We start from the raw sequence: 19,298 nt of genomic DNA on the forward strand, positions 1-19,298 counted from the left end.
ATGCCCCATGGAAGTGTTGAAATAAAAATAAAAGTTTGAATTTAATATTACATTTAAGAAAGTCTAGAGAGAACATTTGCAGATATATAGGTGATATAAAATAACCTGAAATATGATAGGCCACTGAACCAGTTTGTCAGATTTCTGTGGGAATGCTTAAATGTTCATATCAGAAAATAGCACAGGCTGGGACACACATTCAGGACCAGACAATAAGTTTTTTTCCCCCCTATAATCCCTCTGCCTCTCCTCTCAGACTTGGCCCCTTCTCCTTTTTTTTTTTTTTTTTTTTTTAATTTTTTATCCCTTTTTCTGTCCTTTGAGGAGAAGTGGGGTGGGCAGTACATCTCACAGCTCCTTGCTGGCCACAATCAGCTGTGTTGTTGGTGTTTGACCCTGCTGTTGTGGCCGAGCACAAGAAACAGAGGAGAAAATCAGCGTCACACCGACGGGGTCTGTGGAGCGCGTTATTATCGCGCTAGAGTGCCGCGTCCTTATTGGCAGTCTGCTCAACAACCTGCGGTCACTGCAGACACACGATTAACAGCGGGAATACAACGAGACACACTAACAGCTCGAATGATGTCTGGCATCACTGGGAATATGGATTGCGAGGATTGTATATCTTCTGCATATGTGGCCAACAGCACGGAGTTTCATCTGCACTCCACTGTGGATGAGGACGATGAACTTCTGAGATACATCTGGAGAGAGTACTTACACCCCAAGCAGTATGAATGGGTGCTGATTGTGGCTTACATTATTGTGTTCTTCGTTTCACTCATTGGAAACTCGCTTGGTAGGTTCTATCTTTGATATATTTCTTTCCCCACACATACTTTGAATAACTTTTTCTCTCTCTTTTTTTTTGTTGGAGCATATGAAGTAGTGCGTTGCTGCAAAGGAAATGAAATGGAATGGTACAGTAATGAAAGATGTATCATAGTAGACTACAGTTTGTCTTTAATCGCAGTGGTGCAGCTGTTGGTGGAGAGAGCTCAGGGAGGAGACGTCACAGAGCGCAGAGTCTCTCAGTGCAGCCGCAGATTATCAAAGGTAGATTGTACAAATAATATCTCTTAACCTATATTTCAGAGAGGGAGGCTGTGCGCGTGCACGGGCGCACTTTTCTCGCACTAAAAGAAATGGAGGGGGGGTTTGTTCTTCAGATTGACGTAATAAATCACGATATTGTCATTGTTTTGTCTTTTTTCTCTCAGTTTCTTTTATTCATTTCATTTTTAATTTTAATTTTTATTGTGCTGTTCCGCTGCTGTTTGTAGTTTAGGAGGGAAATGCTGTGCAGCAGGCAAATCTACCATTGAACCTGTGTGTGTGTGTGTGTGTGTGTGTGTGTGTGTGTGTGTGTGTGTGTGTGTGTGTGTCTGTCTGTCTGTCTGTCTGTCTGTCTGTCACTGCGTTTTTTTTGTTTTTTTTTGTTTTTGTTTTTTGCATATTACTGTGTAATAGTCCACTGGTGGAGTTTCTGTTACACACGCACACACACACACACAGAGAAGTTCGCTTGTGGGACATTTCAGGCGCTCTCGGGGGCCCTCTGGTGGCCACGGGTACTCTGCGGCAACCTGCTGATTTCCCATTTGCAGTTTGAGCCATCTCAGCCTCGACTCTTTCTGTGCAGATTTGTGTCGTTCATCTCACTGCAGGAGTCCTCCTTCTTTTATCATCTGAAGAGCCATTTTCATCATAAATAAAATCACATTCTTCTGAGGCAGCAGTTATGGCTCAGCAGTTTATCTATGTGCACTTAAAAGACACAGGACCTTGTGTGAAATAAATCGATAAATAACACGTGAAATAATCTAAGGAAATTGGCGTTTTATTTATACACCATTTTGGTGATGCCAGGCTGTTATGCCACACCATTTAATTCAAGCTAACTTTGGATGAAATCTTGCAGCCCAAATAAAACAAAAACTAAAATACTTAATGATTTTACATATTTCAAAGACTTTTTTTTTTTTTATAATAAAAAGCTTTTCAATAAAAGCTCTATAGTTTACTCATCAATAGTACTATCTTTAGGAGCAACACAAATGTCAAATGCTGCAGACAATTTAGCAATAATCTATCCTGCCTTACAGCTCAGTCCAGCAGGTCTCACAATCTAATGGACTGATCGACTGGAAATAACACAGGCATGGCACAAGTTATGACAGAAATGAGACATAGTTTCAATCAGCAGTTTCAATCAACTCTGTAAAGTCAGTGGGCTCCTGGATTTGATCTTCACAGCACAGACGACTCCAGTAATACTGCAGACTTATCCTTTGTACTAAACTCAAACAGTGTGAAAGCCACAAACAGGCAACTACACCAGTAAGTCTTCTGACTCCCACAGAAAAGAGCAAATGTCAAAAAATACCAAGATATGCCTATTAATATGTTTTACTCTTCCAGTGGGCCTGCTGTGTCTAGAGATAATTGGTTCAACTGCAGCTTCAATAATTATTCCATGTGTAGAAATTGACCAGCAGATTAACTTGTCTTTTTTTTCTTTTTTCCAGTGAAATTTGCATTTTTTTTTTGTCTTACAAATCAAGGGGATACTATGGGGAGAGCTGGCATGTGGTTTCATCAGGCAGGCCATTACTTCCAGAGCTACAGCTGACAGGTGGTCATTATAACTGTCTCCATTAGATGAAATGCAAACAGCAGAAGTAAAAGGCTTTTAAAATCATCTTAGCGTATCTTTCTTTGTGCTTTTGTGCCCAAAATATTGTTTTCTATTGATGTTTGCAGCAGCTTTGCCTAAAACTGGACACAGAGATGCCACCACAGTTTAATCACGGGTACTCTTCAGTAAAACCTTAAGATGTGAGGAAAGCCATTTGTCCCCTTCAGACTTTAGGACGGCAACAACATCACCAGAAGAGAAGAGGGAGGAAAATACATAACTCACGTTTAATCACTTTAACTTGGTTGTTTTTGTTTTGGGATGTTAAAATTTTAACTGCATGTTCTTCCTTACTTAAAGCTGCTATAATCAAAATGTTGATATGAGCAATCAATGTATGTGAAAAGGGATGCTTGTAAATGCACAGAGAACTATTATCTGATTCTGCAGTGGCCTTCAGCTCCATGAAGCATTTTAGCATCTTTCAGGTAATTATGTCTTGGTTTGAATCTCATCAGCATCATTTCCAGCCCTAACAGGGAGGAAAAGCTCTGATAAACCCTCTGTATGCTGCAGGCCCAGCTCTAGACAGCAAACAGTAAACATTAGCAACTAGCTGGAAAACACAGTGGAGCCTGGTCTTAGTTTCATGAGCAACTCAAAATGAATGATAGTGTTGTGCAAACAGGCAACCCTAAGATGCCAAAAAAAAAAAAAAAAAAATCAGCTAATGCAGGTTTAATTAACAAGCCAATTACCTGTATGCCCAGAGGTGGCCAGCAGGGGCCAATTTAGATAATAGGTAATGTATTATAATAATTTATTATGAATTTCCCTTAGGGGATAAATAAAGTGTCTATCTATCTATCTATCTATCTATCTATCTATCTATCTATCTATCTATCTATATGCCACCAAATGTGTTACAAGCTGATCCCCACCTGTGATAGAGTACCAAAGTTCAGCCAGTATTTTAATTTTGACTATAAAAGCAGGAGATCAAAGAGGAGCTGTGTCTTTTTTTCAGTTCAATTCAATTCAAGCAGGTGTATATAATTGTTTCTGTGGCAGCCACCCACAGGCCAGAGCACACCTAGTGCAAGTTTATAGGTGTCAATTACTTCCTGGTTTGCGATGAGTTCATTACTTACAGACCCCTTCTTTTTTTGTGTGTGTGCCAACGTCTCAGATCTGGCTTGCTGACGGAGGATTTCATCTTGTGTTGTGCTGAAATCAAACAGCATTTTTAAAAAAAGAACTAGTTCCCAACTGGCCAACCTGCAAAACATGCTAATGTGTACTCATAAACTTAACTTTTCTATAATAATTCATACTCTTTTATTAATTGTAATGGTGAAAGCAAATGTCCAAAAATGTGAGTATGTAATAGCAAATGCATGTAGTCAGAATGGATAATGGAGGAGATCTTTAAAACCGTTTATATGCACAAAGACTCATTTTCCACAGAGACACAGTGATGGAATATGGATGCAGCCATCCAGACTGAACTAATCACTGCGTAGGATATGAAAGAATAGCAGCACAATTCATTTGCAACAGTACCTTTTACTCATTTCTGATAGTGTATAGTAGCTACCTGGTATTTGTTAGAAGTCCCGTTGTTATACCCTGGGTTGGACATTGATTACATTTCCATTTATGTCATGGAAAGCACTCCGGGCTCAAAAGCACTTACATGTTATACTGTATTTTTGTCCATTATGGGATGTTGTGTAAATGCTGCTCCATTTTTCCACACAGTTGACTGATTGTTCTTTAATATGTTTTGAGCCAGAAGCCTGAGCAAAACTTGCAGTATGGTCTGCAGCATTAGTTACCACAACAACGGAGAGCTGTTTGAATTCGAGCCACCTCAGTGAGACCAGATCAACCCCACTAATCCTGCTTTGTGAGAAAGGCTCCTGTTTTCATGGCTAATTTGATAGCAAACAGTTACCTACTTAAACATGCAGCAGAAACAAAACAACAGGCACATCCGGTTGGATTGCGTTTGTGGCCGCTGGCTGGCATTAGATTCCAAGGCTTGGTGAGTAGATTCTTGGGGAAGTGAAGTCAGCTGTGATGTGGATGGATTCTTTGGGTAATACCGAAAAAACACTGAAGCTACCGCCTTTGGTCAATGGCTTTATGTCATATATTTCCATTGGCCCTTTTTACTACTGTTTCAGAGTTTATTTATACAAAGATTTTGAAGTATAATATACTGAAAGTCAAAATTTTGTTGTTCAAGAGCCTGGAAATGATGGTGCTGTGAATTTAATGGACCAATATTTCGACCTCACAGAAATCTTTTCTTGGGCTTTGTTAAATAAAATGGGTTTCACCTTGACGAAGTCAGACTGAAGTGTGCTTGAGTTTTTGATGTGGCAGCTGTAAAAAAAAATTTTGGGATGTGTACACTCTCCACGCTGCTTGTCCCAGACCTGAAATGAAATGGCTTTGAGACTGTAATTTTCCTCAGTGGTTTGACATGATTTGAAATAGGATGCTGAGACAGGACTTAACATTGAGAGGGACTTGATTAAAGAGGTCAACAATGGGCAGGACAAAGAATAGTCACTGAGGATCAATCAACTCCTCCATCATCTGTTTTTATGGCAGAGGATGAAAAAGAGATGTGTTGTCATTCCCAGGCCTAAGCTCTGTTATGTTTGAGCCTTTGGCAGCAGGAAAAGCAGTGGCTGGCAATGCTGTTACAAACTGACGATCAGACAAGAACCTCAGATGCACTTTACTGATGATATATTAATTGGTAGCTCGGCAGACCTGCAGCTTGATCGAAAGGCGAACACAAAACTCCAAACCAAAAAATATTGCTGAAGTTGTTTTGTGCACCCATGGTGCAGGAGTCTTTAGAATACTTTACAGTCAGTCAAATAGTACTTCTCTTTTGGATATTGCATAAGAAGTCATGTCCTTACGCTGCTTCTATAGAGGGAATGCATGCGAAAATCGGGAGGAGCTGTTGTTGTGCAATCGACTGCACAAACAGATTCAGAAAGAGTTCACTGAGGAAACTGCAGCAGGATGAATTGAAGAGATGAAGCGTGAAGAGATTCTTTCTCATGGGCTGGTTAACATTAACTAATCAAGTACACAACTGTGTGAATAACACACGTCATAACCATTGAAAACCTGTCTGCAGAAGACCATAATGTCCTGTCAAGTCTTCTTGATTTTGATTGGGTTCAGCTAAGAGCAATGGCAACAATTACATGTTCAGTATTGCCGCCACTGTTGTTTGGCACCAATTATTAGTCTATATTGGTGTTATGTAGATAAGACAATTAGAGTACTTTATAATTATTTAAGAAAATTTTACAATTCTCAGCTTTTATTCTGAAGGCCAGTGGCACAAAACAGAGAGTTATATTGTTGCTGGTCCTCAGCTTCTCCAATCCACATGTTGAAGTGTTGTTGGGCAAGACACTGAAGCCAAAGCTGCCTCTGATGCTCTGATGCCAGCAAAGTAGTTCCCTGCCATCAGTGTGAATGAAAGGCAAACTGAATTGCCTTGGATAAAAGCACAATATAAATGCTGCTATTTATTCTCTTTTGTGTGTGATTGATTAGTAGCACTGACATTCACTGGCTTGTTCATCAGCTGTTTAGCTGCTTGTTGACTGGCAACATCCAATCATAATCATACAGGTGTACAAGGTGACCATTACAGCCTGACGCTCACTGCTACTCTGCCCATATGTACACTCATGCCAGTGCTGTTTGTTGCTGCAGCGCCCTCCACTGCCTAAACCCCCTCCTTACTGGTTACGTTTTTGTACTGTTATTGTTCATTTAACTTACACTGACTGGTGTTCATATATGTGTTTATGAAATTGGATGAGTTCAAAAGCACAAACAGTAAATTTTCTAAGAAGCATCTTATTTTGGTAGCACTGGCATTCAAATTTTAATCTTGAAGATTTATTTTTTGGCAACACTGTCATGGCAGATGTTCACACCACATGTCTTTATGAAAGACATAGGAGTTGTCCTACTTTCCATTCCAGATAAAATGGCTCCATGTCCGTCCATTGCTGTTTGTGGAAAAGGTTTTTAACAATATAGTCTTACTTCTTATATTGTAGTTACAGTATAATAGTTTGTAGGCCTACATAAGATGTCATATATGTGCACACAAATTCCAGAAATTTGTATCAGTATTTGTATCAGTATTTATGAAATACTGGGAAAAATTAATCTCCAACTGGAAAATACTTACAGCACTATCTTTGTCATTCTTAAGACTGAAAGGTGGATGTGGGTGGTTGTGCTTGAATAAATGTGAATCTATTAGTCCTCTGGGGATTTATTGTTCATCTGAGTTTTCGTGACAGTGCCTGTAACATCGTGGGGAGCTGTGAGAGATACACTGAGGAAGAACAGGAGGTTACTTGCGTCTTAGTCTGCGGAGCAGAGAAAAGAAATGTCCGTCTATCTTCACTAGCTGTTGATTTGCAAAAGAAGAAAGTGGAGGGAGAATGTTTGTTTTGCCCTTTCTTCATGTGTGTAAAATCACTAAAAATACCTTAATTAATTCACAAACCAAGCAAATGTTTTGATTGGCTCAGATGTTATTATTAGATGTTGTTATAATATTTTTGACTATCTTTAGGTTTTCATTGCAAATGCAGTGATTGGATCATGGCATTGTTACAACTTTTCATATCCACAGTGCTGATCAGATGTGCATAAAAAATAATGTCATTGACTATATTCTGTGTTTGTTACAGCTACGGTCTAGATTTTTCATCATGCTTACATAATTCATTGCAGGTCTACAGTATAATATCTATATTTTAAAGATTTGTTATCGTCCAATGGGGCTTCAAGGCTTCAAGAAAAACATTTGTGCTAAATAGATCTGACAGCAGTTGGTCAGCACCAGTGAATTCACACATCACTGAAATAACAAAGAGCCATAGAAAACATCCCAAGTCTGGTACCACAGTAAAAAGGACAAAATGGAAATGCTCTGTGCACCTGTGGCTCACCTCTACAGGTGTTCTCACTTGTGTTGCCTGATGAAAACCTCTTCTCAGGACTGTGTGGGCATTTACATTTACATTTATTTTTGACTATGCCTGATTGACATGACCCCCACACTGCTGTTCCAGCTTTTCAGAGAGGCAAACTGTCATCTCTATCATTCTTATTAGTATTTGTGTTTGATGATGTAGTGCAAAGATGAACTCGCTCGCTCTTTGATTTCACTGAGGAGCAGAGCCAGAACTAATATGTTTCTGTTGCAAATGGACCCAAGTTTTTTTTTTTTTTTTAACCTCACATAGAGTTCACTGTGACTGACATGCAAATTACAAGCCCCTCTGGCATTTTGCCATTTCACAGTAGGAAAAGACACAGATGTAATTAACAACAATAAAGGATTAATTCCATTTAGCTGCTTCAGTTTCCATCAAAATATCAGATGTGAAAAAGGCCAATTTGGAGTCAGTTTTGGGGTAGGGGGTAGAACTGGACCCCCCCCCCCCCATTCAGGAAATACTAAATGTTTGTATATTTTGCTTCAATGCAGTGAGTGCAAGGACAATATTAAGACAATGATATGTTTGTTAAATAAGTAATTAAGTAGTATTAGTAAGTTGTTTAGTAAATTTACTTACTCACCGCTCTTATTTGCATAACTTCCAGCCATAGCAGGCAGCTGTTTCAGACTAAAAGCTCTGATAAACCCCCTGTATGCTGCCGGCCCAGCACCACACAGCAAACAGAAAACAGTAAATTTTGTGGGGTTAGAAGCCCTCCACCCGCACCATAATTCCCCCTATAGCTCCAGCCAACTTTATTCCAAGCACATGTCTGATCAGACAGAATACTTTATACAGCATTCCAAAATTTAACCATGCGGATTTGAGCCGGTGGGTGTGGTTTCTACTTCATTTCAACATGGCACACAGCATGGTACGTCATTTAAATCAATAGCCTGTGGGGCAAGTAAACAAAATACTACATGTACCGGCATACACATTTTGGTTTTAGTAGCTGAATCCAAATGATGGTATAGAGACATACTTAACTGAAATAAGCATAGAAGGCCTCTTCTCTCTGTCTCTTGTGCACTTGAACACCTGGGACCTTCTTGTTACACCCCACAGGCGAGGTGAGGTGATTGTCCACTCTGCCTGCTGTGGCTCTCAGTCCTGCATCCACCCGTAGATGGTTCAGTTCATTCACTCAACACAATAAATCAGGATCCAGGTGGTAGAGGCAAATATACATACATAATATAATCCTCCCTGATTTAAAACTTTAATGTTCTTTCTACAGGGATGTCAGTGTACTATACTTATATTCCTCCTTCATATATATTTCAGGGTGGAAAATCCATTTCTGCTGCTTTTCAGAGACATACATATTTTCAAGTGTCAACATACTTTTTCCGCCCACCTTACAAATCCTCTATGTCATTTTGTACATTCACATTACCGCCCATGTTCCACCATGTTTGAATTGCTGAAGCATTTCAAAAGCAACAGCTGCGTCCCAGGTACACACTGTTGGTGTTGGGGAAGTTACTTTGAAAGCATAGCTTTGCAAGCTACCAATTACTTTACACTGGAAGAAGTTGAACTACTGCAAAAGCTACTCGAGGGAGATATCTATTTTGGTTAACTAAAGCTACTTAGAAAAAGTAGTTCAAACGACTTTTGGGAAAAAAAAGATCAAACTGACGATGTAAGTTTGATACAAAATTAGAACAAAATAACCTGGCATAATATAAAAAAAGTCACACGCCAGTATATTGCAAAAAAGTGCCACAGTGTTTACAGGTCGCAACAAACCAAAAAACTAAACTACTCAGCTATTCATGGGAAAGTGCTGGAGTGTCAGCCTCGGCGTTGTAAACAATAACTTTTATTATGGTATGGTATAAGTATTGCCACGGTGATTCTTCCTCAGACTGAGATTCAGGAGGTGTATCCACCTGTCGCTGTGTCAGCATTGAGCAGCACACTTAGCTTTTGTGCATGTGCTACACAACGGTCGAGTGTATGGTGTCGACTGCCTGACAAATGCATTACCTGGCCACGCCTTCACAGTGGTCAGGATGAAAGAGAGAGAATCAATGGTAAAATAAATACATAAAAAAACCCCCAAAAAAACGTTTCTATTATGGCCCAAAATTGTTAGTAGTTTCCTAGTTAACTACACAAAAAAAGGTAAAAAAAAGAGTAAAAGTACTTGAATGACTATGCACATATGGATAAACAAGCTACTAAAAAATGTAATTAAACCACTAGTTTAATTACATGATGCTCACTACTCTCCAACACTGCTATGACTATGCATGATATACTTCACAGTCAAATAAAGTACTGTCTGAACTTGTTGGTACTCAGCACAGGTGGTTTATTGACTCTGCAACAACATCGTAACATGTGCAACACCAAAGTGCCGTCAACCAACCTACAACGGACACGGACAGAGGCAGCTGTGTGCTGAATTCTTGGTGTTGGCGGTCTCCATCGTCAGATTTGTTAAACTTGCCTCTGTCGTCACATATTGTCTCAGCAGCAGAAAGGTTGAGGATTTTATTAAACCTGTTCCAACACTCATTGACCTTCACCCCTGAGTCCACACTGCAAATGATACACGCCGGAACCGTGATGTCATGTCTAGACAATCAGCCCGGCTGCACCAGGACATTGAATCACTACGCTGCACAATTGAGAGTCTGCTGTGTAATGTCCGGCCCCATCAATACTCTTTAAAAGAGCATTTATCAGAAATTTTGATCACTTCAGGGTTAGTCAGGACCTCTACAGTACCCACCCATAAGAAAGAAACCAAGAAACTGCTGTCTAATGTTATCCATTTTATAGCTTTTAATTCTCCCTAGGTCTTCCCTACACCTCCGCAAGACCCTTCCCACACTTCTCCCCATATATCTCACCATCTAATCATATTCCCTACTGGCCTGTATCTCCTCCACTGCTCCATACCAAAGTCCCAAATATATTCAAGGCAGGGCTGCTCAGTGTAAGATCTAAGTCATTTGTGTGAAATGATTCTTTATTATCACTGAATCTGGATATTTATATGATAACATAATTGTGGGTACAATCTGAGACTTGTACTCCTTTATTAGAAGCCTCTGCTCCTGGCTACTTTTTTTTTCACCATCTAAAACTTTTGGGAAGGGGTGAGGGGGGTCTTATAGATATTATAGACTCCCTAAATCCTCCTTTGACTTCATAAATGAATCCCCTGAGCTTCTGTCAATAATCCTACCCATGTATGACAGGTTTTTAATTCTAGGGGATTTTAATATTCATGCCTGTTGCACCTCTAACTGTCACAGTTTTTTCCATGATTGATTCTTTTAATTTATCCCTCTCACCACTCATTGTCAGGGCCATACTGCTGCTCTTGTTTTGTCTTATGGTCTTACATTATCTGGCTTGACATATTCTGGTCCTTGTATTTCACAGTTGTATCTTCTTTTCTTCGGTTTTACCACCTTCTTTTAGCAGCTCGCATATACAGTTAATAATTATTAATTTTAATATATACACTCACTCATTATAATATTTGTCCACACCTTTCCAGGCAAGAGAACATGTAAATCTAAAATGCTACCATGTCATGAAGTTATTAACCTACTGTTCCTGTCATTTATAGTTAACTCTGCGAGTTCTGTGCTTGTTGAACTCATTTAGTTGTATTTGCATAACCATTAGAGGTTGTTCGTTCTATCATCATTTATTTCATCTGTTGCATACGTCCTCTGTCAAAGTTTGGTACTGCATTCACCTATTCTTTCACTGTAGCGTCGTTGTTTGTGTAGTTAGTGTTGTGTTGTTGTTGTGGCATGCTTTGTTAATAGTGTGCAGTAGGCTAATAGATGCTAAATGTTCCCCACACTTATCACATTTAAAGCCCGATATGGTTTTCCCCAAGCTACATTGCGGATCTTTTAATTCCCCATGTGCTGTCAAGTGCTCTGAGGTCCGCAAAAGCAGCTCCGCTGGTGGTTCCTAAATCCAGACTGTATAATAAAGGTGCCATCCAGGCCCCCAAACAATCCTCCAGAGGAGAGTAGGATGGCTAACTGCCTCTTCATTAAGTATCTTCCTTAAACGCGCTTTTATAGCTTTCCTGTAATCCTGTCTTACTGCTTACTCACTGCTTTAGATTTTTTTCTTGTTAAAGCTGCTAAACTTCTTGTGCTGACACTGAAAAAATTCTTTTAATTGAGTTTCTGTTTATATTATGCTTTTATTCTTTTAATAATTTAGAAGGATTTTATTTATTGTCTTATCTCTATTCTTTATATCATGATTGCACCACTGTGCTTTTTAATGTCTGTGAAGCACTATTAGATATTGTATCAAGATACATTTGATGTATTGTGACATGTTCTGTTGGTTGGATAATAGATACAATCTCATATTAAATCTAATATTTTTGATGTGACTTTTTAACCATTATGCAAATCTGTCAGTTCTGGACGCTGGATTACAGTTACGTCATTACGTAGTTGCTGTGTAGATTTGTGTTGCAGCTGCATTTTGCATAAATGGTACATACGCACACTATGACCTTTGGCTGCTTTCCACAGTCTTAATCTGTATATGGCAATAGATTTAGCTTCACTAAAGATTCACCATTAACTTTTTAGTTTGTTTTTATATTTTCTATGACTCAATAAATGTTGAAATCCATTCAGGTTTGATCTGACAGAAGGTCACACATTATTGTGTTCGCTTGATTTGCTTTCATTATCAGAGAATCAAATTTGGATCTTGGGGGTCTTGTCTTACGATTTCAAATTAATGGAGACGCTGTCATGGCAGAGGAGGTCATCCATGAAGTAAAATTAATATATAATTTAGGTAATGTGATCATTCACCAGTGATCATTATGTAAACGAACTGCTTAAAGAAAATGCCCATAATAAAAAGAGCTGCTTAAAAATGATAAACTTTTATGAATGTGAAAACACTTTACTGTGACAGTTTCAGCAGGAAATGTCACATTAACACATTAAAATTTAATTGTCTCTAAGTGATTTCTAAAGAGACAATAGTTTGCCAGCAGAATCAACGATGTAAACAGGAATGTAATTAGATTTTAATTCAAACTGTGATTGACAGCATGCCTTCAAGACAGTAGTGATTAACATTCAGTACCCTGGACTAATGTGATAAATATTTGCCTTTATTGAGTCTCTGGGCTGTCTTTGATTGTGCATCATTGTCAGTTTGTTTTGCAGTGTGGAAAAACCGTCACATGCGTACCGTGACCAACTATTTCATAGTGAATCTCTCCTTTGCTGATGTCTTGGTCACCATCATCTGCCTGCCCGCGAGTCTCGTGGTCGACATCACAGAGACGTGGTTCTTTGGAAACACTCTTTGCAAAGTCGTGCCTTATCTGCAGGTAAGAGATTAGCATCTTCTTTTGAACCAGGATATTAGAAATATTGACCAGATCTAAACCGCTCCGCATATGAAAGTTTTATGAACAGAGGGCAAGACTCTTGTTTCTGTTATTCTTATATTTTTCTTTCTCTTAATTCATGGGGGTAAAAAAACCTCCCAGGAGATGTGCACTGTGTGAAACCTTTGATGTTATCCCGTGGTGATTTGACGCTTTGGGCAAGATTTTTGCCTTCTCCATTTTTTTTTTACATTCTATTGCAACAGATCTGCTGAAAGAAAATCATCCAATTTAAATCACACCGTAGGCCACAATACATCTGTACTGAGATGCTGAAATTCTACACTATCCTATCTATATCAAAGTGAATTTGATCACAACCATGTCACAGAGTGTCCTTCTGAATCACTGACGTACACAAGATTTTCTGAATGGATGCAGCTGTAAACCACAGGGATCATGTGGACTAACAAACGTGTGAGCCCCCTTCTGTGCTCGCTGCTATCTTACCACACATATCGCACCTCGTGGCACTGGATTAGCAGTCCATTTGAAGGACTCGATGATCACATTCACCCTGCTTGCTGTTGTGTGATTTTCTGCTGTATTGTTACTGCTGCTGCTGCAGCAGCACTTGCATGGACTATACCTCCTGTTGCTTTTATGAGGCCAACAAGGTCCTTTCAGAAGCTGATTGATTTTATTATAGCTACAAAACCGACTTTGTAGTGAGACTGTTTTGTTACCAAGGTTAAGAATATTTTTTTTAATAAAACCTAAGTACTTACTTAGTTTACTTCATTTGCTTGCATTTAAAAAAAATGAAAACGATTAGTTCTCAATTGCAAAAAGATGACATAATCAACACTTAAAGTTCAGCATTTTTAAAATTAAAAAGCAACATATATGTTTCAGCTATAATCTTTATAAGCAGATACAGCAGTTTAAGGAGGTTATTGTTAAGAACATACACTTTTTCTCTTGCACTGTTTTATTGATTTGTATTTAGGCCGTAAACAGATCTTTGTGTTAAGTCTTAGTGGAATTGTCCATGAGCCAGTTTGGCACCCTTCTCTCCACTGCACCTTCCCTTGCACCTCTTTGTATGGCAACTGAGGAGCAAACACTGTTATTCACCATAGACTGTAAATAAAGATGGACGTAGCCTCTGTGACGTCACCCATTGGTTTCTGCGGAGCGTTTTTGAAGCTCAGAGTGGGCTGTTCTGCCGTCGCTAGTACCTGAGTCCGCTGAACTCAGTACTGGATATCCCAGGGGTTACCGACATTTCTCTAGCTGTCAACAAATTCCATTAAAAGGGACGAACCAGCAGTTCACTTTCTGACTTCCTGACCCTTCCCAGCACTAAGCTCATATGTGTAGGTTCCTACATACTGAAGATAGAAATCTCTCAACCATGTGCAACACCCTGAAACTGGATAAGAGCATCTCCAGCGTGGGAAGTTTCTCATGCATCAACATGTCACGTCGGAAGTGGGTCCAGTTTCCTCATTCCATAATTGAAATCTTGCCTCATCTGGTCTTCTGTAAGAGCAACGGCATTTAGATCGTGGTGAGTGTAGACTGAGCTCCATCAAGGTGTCAAAGAAACCCCCCCCCCCCCCAAAAAAAAAAAAAAAAAAAACTACAACTGAACCCTGCTAATCTTCACTCGGATTCTCTCTCATCTGGGACTTTACAGAGCTGGTGATTACCTGTAGGCCATTATCTTTCAGATAAAATGGACTAACTCCGTCTGTGCTTGACCTCCAGAAAGGTTCAAACCTGTTTTAGTGAAAGCCAACATTTTGGTGAATAGAAGTTATTACTGTTCTGATTTGCCTTGGAAGTAAAAAAAAACACAGATAAAATCAGTCATTGTGATGCCACATTCTTCACTACACTGTCTGCCCTGATGCCTCCAGTGAAGGACTGCAAAATTTATCAAAGATGTTTTACCATTCAGGCTTTTTAATACTAACCATACTTTGTCTGTGGGAAATTGCTCTGACTGCAAAAAAACAGGTATGACAGAGATACAACATATTTAAGTCTTCATTATCTCTGTTCTGATCTCTACATATCTTTGGTCTCAAAATCTAAATGACTGTGTTCTGCTGCAAGTGCTGACAGTTAAATAGGACGACTGTTGGCTAAAGACTTGCATTAGAGCAACGTAATGTCTCAGAGATTTAAAACAAAGTCCCAGCAACTGTATATTTTGAAATAATGTTCCTCATTAATGTGTACTATTGCACATAATCACCCCAAACTATGTTAATATCAAATTCAGGTGAATATCTCTGGTGTCACAGCTGCAACCATGAATAAAATAAGAAGCTGTGGGATCTATTTTCTGGGTCCTGACTTTAGAGTACTGAAAATACCTTTCCCAAAATAGTTCAGTCACTGTCTAACTGGTGCTTCTTTTTTTTTTTTTCAGACCATCTCAGTTTCTGTATCAGTCCTAACATTGAGTTGCATTGCCCAAGACCGTTGGTATGCTATCTGCCACCCGTTGATGTTCAAGAGCACTGCCAAGAGGGCTCGCAAGAGTATTGTTGTCATCTGGGTTGTATCGTGCATCATCATGATCCCTCAGGCTATTGTGATGGAGTGCAGCAGCCTGCTGCCTGAACTGACAAACAAGACCAGTCTGTTCACAGTCTGTGATGAACACTGGGGAGGTTAGTTCTCACAATCCCCCCTGAACACACAAAAACATTGAGCCAGACTTCTCACTTCATTTGGTTAGAGTAAACCTGGCAGGCTATCCATTCGATACCTTCGAAACTGATTGCTCACAGAAGACATGGTGGACGTACCTTCCGCAGCAGCAGGTTGAACACGTACACCACTACAAGTCAACAAAGCTCAACTCCAATGGACTCAAAGTGCAACACAAATACTCCCTCAAAACTCTGAACAGGTTAGCAAATTAGTACTGACAACATGCCTGAGAAACAGAATCACTGCAGTGATGTTTTAATCTTTAGTAAAAAATACTATGATTCCCCCGTCGGTATGTGGAGACAGGAGCAACTGATCTCGGGCTACAGATTAAGATGCAGATGACTAATAATATTCAATTCAATTCTATTCTATTTGTATAGTGCCAAAGCTCAACTTACATTATCTCAACGGTGAGGTCAAGACCTTACAATATTATAGAGAGAACCCACAACAGTTCCCACAATGAGCAAGAACTCAAATGTAAATCATAGGCCACTGTAATACACAAAAGTTTTGATCATGTAACAAGAATTTTAGTTAGATTTTCAGATAAATACTGCACCATAACAGGCCTACAAGGACTAACTTCCACTAACCTGCAATGCAATGCACAAACAATGCTTTTCTTTCAGCCAACAAAATCCACAGTCTTAGAATTGAGAAGCCTGCATGCTTTTGTTTACTTCTATGTCAAGCCGAAGACCCGTTGTTTCAGAAAATTACTGTGCATTTTGGGAGATAAGTCTAAATGTGAATGTGCTGTGCGAGAACAGAAAGAGTGACAGGCTTGGCAACAGTAACTGAGGGGGGTGGGTCTTAGGGAGAGATCATGCAGTTAGTTTTCAAACCAATTGTAATGATGTTTGTTTTATTTTTCTCAACAGCCGAGATCTACCCAAAGGTCTATCATACCTGTTTCTTCATTGTCACCTACTTTGCACCATTATGTCTCATGGTCCTGGCGTATATCCAGATATGTCACAAGCTGTGGTGTCAACAGGTTCGCATTGTTTTTAAAAAAATTTTTTTTTCGTCAGCTCAAAATCTCAGGGTGAACTGATCTTCTTCTGGCAGGTTTACTGTGCCTGATGTATGCACATGTTTTATTAACAGATTCCTGGAAGCACATCAGTGTTGCAGAGGAAGTGGAGGCCCATACAGTGCTCAGCTCCGAGTCTGGGCCGAGGAGAGTCCGTCAGGGTCAGGACCAGCACGGTGTGTGCTGAGATCAAACAAGTCCGAGCCCGACGCAAGACAGCTCGCATGCTGATCGTGGTGCTCTTTGTTTTCGCCCTGTGCTACCTGCCAATCAGCGTGCTCAATGTCATGAAAAGGTAATAACCTCTCGAGCTCTGCTGCTTAAAAGAATCAAAAGACATTTAAGCAGAGAGAGATCAAGAACAGAGGCTGTGATAAACCAGGGCTGACATTTTACATCTATTTTTTAATTAGGAGCTGACCTTGGTAGTTTCATGTATATTTACACGACTGAAAGGACTGAATTGTTGCTTGTTTTTTGCCCTCCTGATTTCAATTTGTATGATTCATAGTATAGCATTAAAAGCCAAACTGAAAGAATCTGCAGCTGATACCTTGTCCTGCTTTACCTGCAGAGTCTTTGGGACTTTCAAAAACACAAATGACAGAGAAACAGTGTATGCGTGGTTCACTTTCTCACACTGGCTCATATATGCCAACAGTGCAGCAAATCCCATCATCTACAATTTCCTCAGTGGTAAGTTTGTAACCTGTCTCATCACCTATACCAGTTGAATGAGCTCATCACTGCCCTCTAGTGGACAGTTTGGAAACAAAAATACAACTCACTGCTATAAATTCCTCATCTGATAATGTGTTGTAATATGTAAGACAAGATTATATTTATCACAAACATCTCTCACATGAATTCAAAGATGCTATTACATTTTAATGGCTTTGATAATGGCATATACATCTTAGCTATTAGTCATAATGTATCAAAAAAAGAAATGAAATGTGATGTATTTACAATGAATCCAGAGTCAATCAACTCTTGTAAACATCGGTCGCTGATAAAATTGTCGGTCATAATGCTTATGAACCCTGAAAAATGTTGTTTTTGATACAAGTGGTAAGGAAAAAGTTCAAATTGAAAGTGTGATTCATGTTTCTTCCATTTTCCCCCAGGGAAGTTCCGCGGGGAGTTCAAAGCAGCCTTTTCTTGCCATTGTCACGGCCAAGGCCAAAATCGAACACAGGGGATAAGGACCAGAACGAGCACAGACAGCCGAAAATCTCTGTCAACTCAAGTAAACAACATGGACAATGTGTCACGCATATCAGATCAGATAGTGTAGTCTTAAATTCTGGATGGGGAGTTCTTAAGACCAGCTCATACTTCAAAGGACAGACTTATAACTGTTTTCTGAAGACCTTCTCACTTCTTTTACATGGACAGGAACATAAGGCATGGCAATGACTTGTAATTCACAGAAACTCTATTTATTATCAAAAAAAACATTTGAATGTTTAGTATTTGATAACATATACCATATATATTTTATGATATAAAGTCAAGTGACATGATTTTCAGTTGCACATGCTTTTATTGTATTGTAAATGTACCATTTTGTGTTTATAACTTTATATTTGGTTCAGTGGCCAGAATCAGTATTGCAGATTATGAGGTTATGGGTTTTTACAACAATAGAAGAGCAGGTGTTATAGATAATAGGTCTTATAACTGCTCAGATTTGTAATTTGTCTCCTCAATTAGTTTATGTCCATCTTAAGTCTTCAGTGTAAATGCCCATGAATGGATGATAATGTGCATCAACATGTAAATGATGCTCAATCAACCATCATAAGCATCCATCAAACTACTGAATATTCAAAGGGATTTTATATTTCTTTTATTGCAGCTGCAAATTTGACGACTACTGTATGTCTTGTAAGAAAGTGAAATTAAGCATCATAAATAATGAAAGCAAGACCTTCTCTGTGCTCAACAACCGTTGAATCCTTCAACACTGGGTTGAAGTGACATGGAGTCAATCAGAGGTGTCCAAGCTTCAAAGATCCAGTTTGAAATGCGATGAAATGCTTGTGTCAGTCACCTCTGCTGACAGCTGCAGAGCCCAGCAGGCACTGTCGTCTCAGAAAAGCAGTGGCTGTCATGAAAACCAAATATCTTTATATTGATAGCAAGCTACACTTTAGAATGTGCAGTCAAGAAACATGTCCTGAAATGTGCTTCAGAGATTTGTTAAATGATCTACAATATCAGTCCTCAGAATGTGTTTCTGACAACAGTGTTGCCTATTAACAAGCCCTTGTCTACTGTTTCAGATTTCCTTACTAAATGTATTTTTATTTAGTGGAATATCAGACTAATTATCCAAATAAATCAATCCCAGGTAAAAAAAAAAAAAAAAAAAAAAAGGCTTATAAATGTATTTGCATATACATTGGTTTGCACAAATAATGAAATTATGCCACCAGAATTACATCCAATGTTATCTAT

The 19,298-nt window shown here is 39.1% G+C and overlaps 1 protein-coding gene across 1 annotated transcript; it reads left to right on the plus strand.

The window, feature by feature from the left end:
* The first annotated feature begins 582 nt into the window (after positions 1-582).
* On the plus strand, positions 583-18,132 carry hcrtr2 (hypocretin receptor 2). Its single transcript, XM_022763477.1, has 7 exons — positions 583-799; positions 12,885-13,063; positions 15,507-15,750; positions 16,681-16,796; positions 16,910-17,130; positions 17,410-17,531; positions 17,963-18,132. The coding sequence occupies exons 1-7, from the start codon at positions 583-585 to the stop codon at positions 18,130-18,132; spliced, it is 1,269 nt and encodes a 422-aa protein (XP_022619198.1).
* The last annotated feature ends 1,166 nt before the right edge of the window (positions 18,133-19,298 follow it).

Source organism: Seriola dumerili, unplaced genomic scaffold (assembly GCF_002260705.1).
Source record: "Seriola dumerili isolate Sdu_G_001 unplaced genomic scaffold, Sdu_1.0 BDQW01000024.1, whole genome shotgun sequence".
NCBI lineage: Eukaryota > Metazoa > Chordata > Actinopteri > Carangiformes > Carangidae > Seriola > Seriola dumerili.

Excerpts from the sequence above, each read along its gene's own strand:
- hcrtr2 (XM_022763477.1), top strand. The coding sequence starts at position 583 with ATGTCTGGCATCACTGGGAATATGGATTGCGAGGATTGTATATCTTCT. Across the intron at positions 800-12,884 it reads ACTCATTGGAAACTCGCTTG|TTTGTTTTGCAGTGTGGAAA; the intron begins GTAGGTTCTATC and ends CATCATTGTCAG. Across the intron at positions 15,751-16,680 it reads CTGTGATGAACACTGGGGAG|CCGAGATCTACCCAAAGGTC; the intron begins GTTAGTTCTCAC and ends TTTTCTCAACAG.